The 11,103-nt window shown below is 37.4% G+C and overlaps 1 protein-coding gene and 1 pseudogene across 1 annotated transcript; both read right to left on the bottom strand.

Moving 5' to 3' along the window:
- Positions 1–288: 288 nt before the first annotated feature.
- On the bottom strand, positions 289–7,181 carry LOC133726690 (uncharacterized; annotated as a pseudogene).
- A 145-nt stretch (positions 7,182–7,326) lies between these two features.
- On the bottom strand, positions 7,327–11,004 carry LOC133726691 (serine/threonine protein phosphatase 2A 57 kDa regulatory subunit B' theta isoform-like). The gene is made up of 3 exons (XM_062154287.1): positions 10,846–11,004; positions 8,924–10,382; positions 7,327–8,198 (listed from the first exon to the last, which is right to left on the bottom strand). Exons 2-3 carry the CDS (start codon positions 10,127–10,129, stop codon positions 7,836–7,838), a joined length of 1,569 nt encoding a protein of 522 aa, XP_062010271.1. The 5' UTR covers positions 10,130–10,382; positions 10,846–11,004; the 3' UTR covers positions 7,327–7,835.
- Between the last annotated feature and the right edge of the window lie 99 nt (positions 11,005–11,103).

Below are 11,103 nucleotides of genomic sequence, written 5' to 3' on the forward strand. Positions count from 1 at the left end.
TAAACATGCAAGAAATCCAACACAAATGGTACTGGCTTCTATTTCTCAAGGGGAATTATTGCTTTTACTTTTTATTTTTTACTTCACTTATAGTTGTTACACACATGTTCGTGTTTTGGTCGACCGAAACATGAATCAGAATGACCCAAATTCGTTAATTTTGAATGATTGATTAAATTGGAGAGTATGAGATTCCTCTGAGACCCCTCAAGTTCTAGAATTCTAAGGAGGTAAACTACGAATTCACTTTCTCTGTCCCCAGGTTCCAAAAGAAAGCGCGAGCACATATAATTAAATGGAAGTGTAGTTTATTAGAAAAGTAGAATGCTTTGTAGGAGGAGTTTGTGTTGTAGCCTTTTTCATAATCCAATATTCGCAATCCATACAAGGAAATACACTAGTGCAACAGCTCACAATTCAGTTCACTTCCTTCTCAGGCTAATAGACAGGCCAGCTCCGGTCAGTCAGTGTTGTCACGGCGATCAAATTGTCTAAAAAGGGAGAGCCTTGGCAAGTATGCATTCCTATCACATCATGAGTCTGATTTTTTTTCTTTCACGCTCTTCTTTTGCATCTAGAGGAAACTTGAGTTTGACATTTGATCTCGAATCCAACATTTGCTGAAACATTAAACGGAATAAATAAACTAAGTTTCACAAAGACAATGAATTCGCTTACAATCCAGAGAATCATTTTTCGCACCTTAATGTGACTGATCCCGGCGAGGTTGTAACCAATAATATCTTTTCTTTCCTGGAAATATCCAAACCTCATCATGTCAACAGAAATTCCAAGTTCCTTTATGTTTTACATAGAAACTACATGCATTCGAAGGAGAATCGACTTGAAAGGAACTATTAAACTTCTGATTTTGTGTCCTAAAATGAATGCTGAATGGTACCGTTACCTTTAATCCGGGATAAAGAGTCTCTTTCAGAGAATTTAATATAGGTTTAATTGCTGGCGTAGAAACCAACTGGTGGAAATGCATCTGGAATAGGAATGTAACCACCCTGCTAACAAGTTCAGCCTGAAAAAAAATTGTTTTTTTTTTTTTTTATTCTTCTCATAGGAAAAAAGGAAATATCGATAAACTGCAGCAGTTGTAAACCTTAAATACTAAACTGGAAAGTTCCATTCTTTCAAAAAAGGGGCAATTTATAAATGAGTGATAGTTTTCTAGGAACCATGATGCAATCAAAGCATGCTGTATTACAAGGACAAGAGGATATAAGAGGCATAAGCCACTACAGAAAACTGTGCGAAAGAATAGATAGAGCAAAAGAAACCACCGCAGACCAAAGTCCATTGGAAAAAATGAACAGACACCAACCTGGTCAGGATATGAAGCAAGGTCCTCCAAGTAAGGCAAAAGCCTCAAAGCTTCTGTGAATGGTAAGCACTGCAATTCCGATGTTAGTAATCTTAAATTACAATGAAGAGTTGACCATGCATAACGTACCTTATAAAGAAAAATAAATAGTAAATCCCAAAAAGAAAAGTTCAACCGGCTGAAGGCAATAAGGTGCAGTAGATTTTTCTAATCAGTTAATTCCTTCGAAGCAGATAATTACACCAGCTTTGATTCAGTTAGTTCCTGAACCCTAAATATACGTATAAAAGTAAGCTAGTCTAGCTCCTTATGGCATGGCATTGCACCAACGAAAAAGTGTGAAAGTTAAGACAAGAAAAAGATGCAATTTTAGCAAAGATTTGAGAAGGACAACACATATATTGTACTGATTCCACACAACTAGACCAACCCCAACCCTGCATTCGAACAATATTTATAAGGCAAACAAAAAAAGAGCTCTAAAACTTTTTAGCATCCCATTTTGGGAATCGGGAAAAACATAAGCATACCAGTAGCACCAACTCCAGATCACTCTTAATCTTTGAAAGTGCATACAGAACATGATCAGATCTGGACTTTTTCCCCTGAAACGACATGGTGAAACAATTCAATTGAAATACAACTAAGACTATATTTACAGAATTAGAGCCATATTTAGTAGTAAGTTTCCGTTTGATTGGTGGTTAGTGAAGTCAAGAACCAAAAGGTCATGAGAGGCGGTAAATTGGTGAAACCAATTTCCAAAAGCAAAATTCATTGTCTTTAATATTCAGAGAAAAACAAGTTCCAATACTTAAGATTTGGAACCCTCATCTTCTGGTGTTTCTTTTTTCCTTATTTCCAAGCACAATCACCATCTGGCATAGTGCTTTACAGATAAAATTGTGATTTTGTAATTCAAAATCAGGACAAGTTACAATTCATAAATTATAACAGAGAAAAGTTGAAACTTTCAATATATTGAGTTTGATTAAATAACGCATGCTGCATATAAATGAAGAAACAAGCACTGCCAAATGTGTCCTTTAGTTTCTGATGATCCACTCATCATACATGTTGTAATACATTACATTCATAATGAACATGCATCTGTCATTCAGGAATTTTATTATTCTTGAAGCTTAAAATTCAGGCGCTTTTGTAACTTGAGGAGGCAATCAGATTATCATATTTGAATTACATTCGAAGAGTGTGTCTGCTGAGATGTCTCCCCTTTCAACATATTCTTTACTTCTCAAAAGAAATTTTTTAAATTAATATATGCTGAGACGTATGGTGCACATATAATGTTATCTCACTTTCAAGAATCATTGATCAAGTGAGAACCTAATCTTTGACCATAAAGAAAAAGTTCAAACGTAATCACTTTCAGAAACAAATTTACCTCATATTCGGCAGCTACATCTAGTGCATTAATAAGTTCATCTGTCAGATCAATTGTTTTTTCCTTTCCCACTAAGGCCACAGCTCCCTTCTCAGGAATTTCTTCTTCCGCTGCATGCTTGAGCTCAGACTCATAACGTTCTAACAACCTTTTCTGATTCTCTTCCTGAAATTTCAAACTAAGCTTGTTAATAGGGCAAGAACATGTCTTTTTAAGAAGTACATATTCAACCTAAAGCATCAGTACCACTACCAACAGAAAGACAGAAACCAAATTTTAGATATTAGTACAAATTTCAGGTGGAAAAAAGGCGTTCTTCCTTAAGAAGAAGCAATTACCTCCAAAAAAAATGGCTCGTCAATACGATCCCAGCGACGTATCGATCGATCAACAGATCCCGTGACAAAAAAATCACCAAGGTTGCTAATAGCGAGGCAACAAACACCCTCATGGTGTCCCTCAATAGTTAAAAGTAACTCAAATTTATCAGCATCCCAGTAGTTCACTTGCTTATCTTTACCAACACTAACCACGTAATGGGTATTTGACACAAATTTAACTTGCTTAACACTGCTCCTATGAAAGAACATTGATTTGTGGCAGTCGCCAAAATCTAAACCCCAAATCTTTACATTTTTGTCTTGAGATCCAGTCACTATCAGATCTCCATCAGATGACACATCCATACATAGCACAGGCAGCGTATGACCATTTAAGGTAAGGAAAGGATTGAGCTTGTCCATATAGTATACCTAAAAATAGAATGCCCAAGTTAAGAAAAGACGCTTAGTAATGCAGATATTATTAATTGAAATTACAAACGCAGGATGAAAACAGTAATATTATGGAAAGAAGCAACATAGAAAAATAAAATAAAAAATTCGGATACAGAATCTGTATCCGAGCCTTATAATACTTCATCCAAGCTCATATTAGGCATTTCACTATATAACACTCTAGCTCTACATGAATTAATAATCAAGGTAGTAAATTTTGTGATGCATGTTAATAGATATAGAATGTGCATACAAATATGCACTTGTATGTAATTAACTCTAATAGATATAATTCTGTGTTGAAAAATAACTTCAGATGAACAAAGGAGGAACTAAAAAATGATGCCTATTCAAATTTACCACGTTTTCCAGAGTCTAAAGCCTAAATATGTCTGGGTTTACAACTTGGTAGTTAAATGAAACAATGCAATGGATGATTATGTCAATTTGACCTTTACTGTGGAGTCCAAGCCAACCAAAATATATCTGGCATCGGGGCTAACAGCAACCACACGAACGTCAGTATCCATTTTCATGGTTCTTACATTTGTCACCATTAGGTGCTTAGAATCCTGTTACAAACAGAGTGCAGATCCTGTTACAAACAGAGTGCATGCAGTCAAGCTTAACCAGATTAATATGGAGATGACGAACTGATACACATCTGAGAAGAGAAAAATTAATGAAAGAAAAAAAGATGGAAGGCAACATCAAGAATGGCATTTTATCACAGAAGAAATGTATCATAAATAAGTAATTCACCCAAAGATGTCTTTATAAAAAAGAAAGATAAACATTCTTCTAATTACCTTAGCACGTGCACAGACATGTATGTAAGTAACTATATAAGCATACATACCTATAAATGTATCTATATAGAAGCTCTAAGATCAAAACTAGGGATGTATATATTCTCCTGATTGTTGAAATGACTATGATCAATACGTATTAAAAGTGGTTGATTCCAATTTGCATATCATCAATGCTTTTATGGACTTCAGAAAACAAGACGCAAAGGCTGATCTACTTTTAAAATATGAACTAAGACAGCACCAGAGTTAAGTCCTATAGTTAATACAGGAGAAGTTAAACTATAACTATAGGATTAGAACTTCAAATAGGAAAAGGTAGAGAAGACATACTTGGGGAGACTTTTGTTTGACTTCATATTCCCAGAACTTAACATAACCATCCAAACTTCCTGTGACAAAACCATTTTCATTGGGAAGTCTTACAATAGATTGAACAGAACCACCATGAGCTTCCACTACTTGAGTGACAGTGGCATTCCCGGTGTCAATAATCTCCATATTTCCACCCTTAGATCCAACAAGTGCATATTTGTTATTGGGAAGGATAAAACCACTCACCAGATTTGGAATGTCAATAGTATGAAGGCAGTTACCGGTACTAGGATTCCAAAGCTCGACTTCAGTATCACTAGTTGACATCAGAAAGCTGTTGTCTGAGCTCAGTGTCAAACTTCTAACAGAAGATCGGTGACCCTGGAGCTCTATAGTATGTGTTTTTTTTGTCAGTGCACATTCAACAGAATAAAACTCCAACAAATTATTGTTCAGCGACAGAGCTAATGTAGCTCGCAAATTCTTTGGGGGATTTGGAGAGAAAGAGATGGAACATATCTTTTTGGCAACTCAAATAGTTTGGAGATGTTCAAAGACATCAGAGACAGTAACCACAAGATTATTTCCTTCTTCTCCAGCTTCATGATTTGTGTCTCCATCTTCCATCACCTCAGGCTCCCCTTTTGCATTTTTCTTCTCTTTCTTCCGGCGAAGCCTGCGCTTTGCTTTACGCTTTGATTCAGCCTCATTCAACACATTGAATATTTCTACTGTCTTTCCTGCCTCTTGACAAGCCAGCAAGTTTCCAGACTTGTTGAACCTTACAGTTGCAACTCTATACTTGCTTTGCCGCTTATTATATTCACCAAACAGCTTCAAAACTTCCCATTTGTTATCTTCACAGCTCACAATCTCAGTTCCATTCCCATTAGAAATGGATTGGCCACCTTCCAAGTTATGCTTAATTGTGTAAAATCTTAGTTCTCGGTCTGCAGACCCCGAGACTAAATACTTTTCATCTGGATCCCTATCTATGGACCAAATTTCACTATGATGGCCACTAATCGTCTGCATGCAATACGGGGTTTGATTCAAGTTTCCAAGATCCCACACCTTCAACAATTTATCTTTTGAGGAACTAACGAGTTTGTTACTAGAATCCAAGAAAACAAGATCAGTGACCTACGATACATGAAATATACACAAATGTCATAAAACCACAGCCTGAAATTGGATTATCAAGAGTTATAAGAAAACATGCATATAAGTTTCATTTGAAGAACTAGAATAAAACCTGATTGGCATGCCCGCGGAGACGATATCTGCCCTCGCCCATCTCCACATCCCATAATACAATGTCCTTATCTTGGCCTCCAGATGCAACCATATCCCCACGCTCATTGTACCGTAAGGCAGTAACAGCCCCATTATGACCATTGAAAATGTTGTCGCAGGTTTCAGTGTCAGAATCCCAAATTCTTATACTACCATCTCCATACCCACAGGCTATCTGCATTTATCAATCAAAACTAGTGACATATATATTGCCTCAAATTGCATAAAACTGAATATAAGAAATTCTTTCAACTATCAAAGTTATGAGACAAAAATCCTTTCTTTCAACTATCAAAGTTATCAGACAAAAGGGTAAGTTTACCAGAGAAGAACAAGGTGAGGCCGCAATGCAGGTGACCAAAGTAGGATGTTCCAAAGAAGGAGTTAGGGTTTTGGAGCAAATGCCTTGACGCGCGTGCCACACGCCCAGCGTTTCCAGGGCCGGAGCAACAAGGTGCTTACCGGAGCCATCGTACGTGATGTTTGAACCGCCGGACACTATGACGCCGAAGGCGGCCCCCTGCTCGTATCTGAGGTACGACTTCACCATGGTAAGCTTATTTTTGCTTTGTGTGAGAACTGGGTTTAAGCACAAACAAAACTTGATGGGCACGGCTAGGGTTTTACGTCTGGCCAGCTGAGCTCTTGTGTGTATATGTGTAAAAATATAATGAAATAACTTGGGACGTCTAGGAATGGCCCATAAAAGGATGCAGGGCAGGAAGTTCTTAAACTGGCAGAGGTCCTGGTTTCTTTGGTTGTTAAAGCGAAGAGGACTGACAGAATAACTAGGGTAAAGAAGGCAGTGGGAACCAATGATTTCTCCTCCTCTGCATCAATTTTAGCGGTAGGTTTTCATTCTCTTTGGATTAGTAATTTTTTTTGTTTTGTTTTTTTATTGTTGCTAGAATGGCGGTTCTTGAACAAGGATGATTGTTTCAGTGATGTTATAATTTCTCCCTTTCAGTCAAACAAAAAATTTAAAAAAAAGTGAATGGTCTAAAACTCTAAATTCAAAATCAGGGATAAACAAGCACAAATCTATATGTAAAGTTTAAAATTTCGAGGCCATAGGCACAAGGCCTGCCTCACATTCTGTTAGGATAGTTAGATTGTTATATTGTGACTACTCAGTATTCAAAGCCAAGTATAGTCAGCATTCAACAACAGGTAGACCATTTGTAAATGATGGGGATACGAATTATTGCTTAGAGTATGTGTGCAAATGCAAACAAGTTGGCCAACCCATCTCACAGCTCATCCATAATAGATGTGTCTTCCACGCTAAGCATAAACTTGTTGAGGAAACTCAAACACACTGCCAGGAGCTAGCAAATGTGATGAATAAATGAATGACCGAAACATCAAAGTCAGCTTGACGACTCGAAACTATACGAGGTATATGAAAGGATCCATTCACAAAAGCAGAAGCAACATAGTTTGATGATACATACATGATACAATACATGTAACTAAAGATCGATGATGATAGGAATGATATCTCTATTAAACCAAATCCAAAAGTATGTCAATTTCAAGCCCTTTTGTTAACTTAAAAACCCTGATGACAAAAGGAGTAACTTACTAGCCAATTCTCCAATTTGACCATGATGTCTGTGGCAGCAGCACACCCTTTTGTTCTTCTTCTACACCCAATCAAATATATACAGCCCACACCCCACATGGTAAACCAAAAGGGGGCTAATTGTATTCCAGATTGAGCCATTCATGCTCTGTGACTTGATCACCTGACATTCCCAATTTCGGAAGTTAACGTACCGGAGGAACCAACAACAAGAAGATTGATATCTCAGAACTTATATAGCAATGTCAGTCTATGGTCTGCGTAATAATTTGAATATGAAAACCACTGTGATCACACTATGAGGTTTTCTAACTTGCTAGCCAGAAGGTTTGCCCATGGCTTTTCTTGGGGACACAAGCACCGCTTCGTTACTTGCAGAAGCTTTCTTTGCAGCAATCTCTTCCAAACGTTTCCAAGTCAATTCACGTTTCAAACTCATTTCCTTCTCTTGTGCTTCATCTTCCTGGAATTTGAGCAAGCATTCCTCAAAAAGCTCAGGGTCAATATCAGAGAATATCTTGCGGACATTTAGTGTTAGGCTCTGAACTGCCTGGTTCCAGTGATTTCTTGCATTTCTCTCCAACGAAGGGAATATGATGGGCAATAAAACATGGCGATTCTGTTTGATTAAGTTTGAAATGTGATCATTATTCCATAAGAACAGAGCTCTTTCCGCCACCTGCAATTAAAGGACCAATAGGGGTACATATACGTGTCAGCGAGATAGAGAGAGCATACACTGTAAATCAGACAAATAGGGTATCTATACGTGTGACTGTGTGAGTGAGATAGAGAGAGCATAACTGTAAATTTACTGTACAGAAATGCTAACTGACTCCTCTTATTGAAAAAGAATAATAATTTTTTATAGCACTAAAGTAAAGAAGTAAATTGAGGAAACTTTGTATATCTATTTCCATACATTTTGTCTCAGTTTGTCCTTCTATGTACTATCCATCACACGATATTTAACTAGGTATAACCAGAAATTTTCTTTCAAAGTAGGACAGGTAACTAACCAAGAACTGTTCTCATATCAACCTAAATGCAGGATTGCATTAAATGATTCAAACCAGCATCTTAAGATCCAAGGTTGCAAATTCGAAACACCTAAGGTGCACCTTTATCAGTTTACGATATAAATCAGAACATCATTATCTCCATTTTACTCTTGACCCCTAGATGGCAGTAAAATTAATTACTAACATATATTTAAGATGCTGGAGGGAGAAATACAAACTACATGAACAAACATTCTATAGAGCTCAGTATTTCACCACCCACAAACTAGTTCACACAGCTTAAACCAGTGATATACTGTATTCCCATCACCACCTCTACTATTACAAAGATTAATACAGGACACCCATACAAGATAAACTGCCAAATAGGAAACCCACCAACCTGAAAATGTGAACTGCTCAAGCAACGGCCAACTTGGCGAAACAATGGTACCATACAGCGCTGGAACTCTCCAGGCTGAGTAGCTTCTAAAACTTCTTCCAGCTCACCTAAGAACATGACCTCTTTCGAACTATTTGTAATAGGCCAATATTTTAGTAACCCACGGATTATTGTATCAGCAAGTTTACAGTCTTTCTCCACAAATTGGGTAATGCAATAAGATAGCTGCTGATGGTACAAGGATACACATTTTGGCTTGTGGAGTGGAATAAGCACTCGAACAAGAAAGAGTTTGTGCTCTTCTTTCAATGGCAGAGCAAAACCGTTGATTATACTTCCCAAAATCTCTAACAGCTCAGCAATCCCATTATGCTTTTCAGTTTCAAAAATAAAATGGTAGAAGATGTGGTTGATTGCTTTCCTGATGAATGGGCGGTGCACCATAAATTTCCCATAGATTCGATGCAGAACAGTTTTCAAGTAGTCTCTCTCTCTGTGGTCATCCGAATCGAAAAGACCTAATAACTTGAGAACGAACGAGTGATCAACGTACCTCTTAGCCAACTTTGCATCTGTCTCAGGTGATGCCACAAACCTCAAGAACAATTCATACACAACTTGCAAGTGCGGCCATGCGGGGTCCATTGAGGGCTCGTCCTCTTCTAAGTCAAAGGCCTCTAGAGCTTTATTTTCATGGGGTGGAGAACTGAATGTTCTAAATAAGTTTATGGACACCATCTTTACAAGTTCTTGAATGACACTTTCTGAGAACTTCCCATTGGCAGAAGCAATGTAATCCACAAGCTCTACCAACGTCTGTCGCTTGATGTCCTTTTCCTTGAGGTTTTTTGTTGGGTCAGTGAAGTCAAACACATAACAACACAAGTTCAACTTTTTTATGCACAAGTTCTGCTTCTCCGAATTCGGAACATCTTTGAAGCTAGGCAATGCCTCAAATGAAGCAAATGAATTCCCATTAACCTTTGCATTCACATCCTGGTTAAGCTTGCTTCCATGATTTACTCCATAGTTAGGAGTAGAATTAGGGCCTGAAAGAGACGTACTACCCGAGTTTGCAAATTTACTACTCGTTGAACCACTTCTTGAACTGGTTGAAGCATTTGAAGAAGTGTTCGAGGCTCCTCCTTCACGATGTTCAGCTGACTTGGGCTTCCTAGGAAGTCTATTAAGTATCTGTTTGATCATAACTTAACTGGCAAAACAATATCTCTTCTTCTTGCACTTTCAAACCAAACACTGCATCACTGATGGAGGAAACACACAACTTCAATGAGCCGAGAAAAACCCCGAAAACATTAACCCAAAATTCGCCCCAATGAAGCAAGAATCACACTGTAAGCTGCTTATATTCTCTCCCTGATGAACACACAGATCTTCCTCAACTAAAAAAGAAATGTTCCAATCCAATTGAGGAAATCTGGAGCACAGATATCAAAAGCTGCATAATTCCAATGAAACAAAACAATGCAAAATCAGCAGCTGGCTTAGTTCATGATCTCTGATCCATATCAATCAAACCCAAAAATCCAAACTTTGCTCAAATAATACTAAACTTTGACCTTTCACAACTAACAATCTAACATCCCAACCTACATAGACAAAAACCCAGATGCATAAAACCATCAAATTTTGCATTCAAAAGCTAAAGACTTTGACTTGAGCTGAAAACATCAAAAACTTGAAAACCCATTACTGAATCTCTGACCCTCTTCCCAAAAATGAACACCCAATTCAGCTGGATCAGAAAGAAACAAGATCTGGGTATGATCTAAAAATCCCATTTTGGTTTCTTCAACAACTTTAAAACCCAAATTTTTCAAGCCCAGGTAGCTTGAGACATGCAAAGAAGGAAATAAAGGAGCAATCTTTGGAGAAATTAATGAATGTTCTTAGATGCTTACAGAGAAAGTTGAGCTGCTTCTGCTTTAGCTTCAGCGCTTCTGCTTCTTGTTTGTTTAAGAGAGAGAGAGAGAGAGAGAGAGAAGGAGAAAATATAAATTTTTCAGTAAAATAAAAAGGTGGGTGGGTGTTGAAGAACACAGCAATCTTTGGCGGCTGTAAGGCTGTTGTCATTGGATTTTCTTTTTCTTTTTTTGATCAAAGTTTTTTTTTTTTTTTTTTTGTTAGATGAAAGTTTCTAATTATTGTAAATTTGATAA

This window comes from Rosa rugosa, chromosome 1 (assembly GCF_958449725.1).
Source record: "Rosa rugosa chromosome 1, drRosRugo1.1, whole genome shotgun sequence".
Classification (NCBI taxonomy): Eukaryota; Viridiplantae; Streptophyta; class Magnoliopsida; order Rosales; family Rosaceae; genus Rosa; species Rosa rugosa.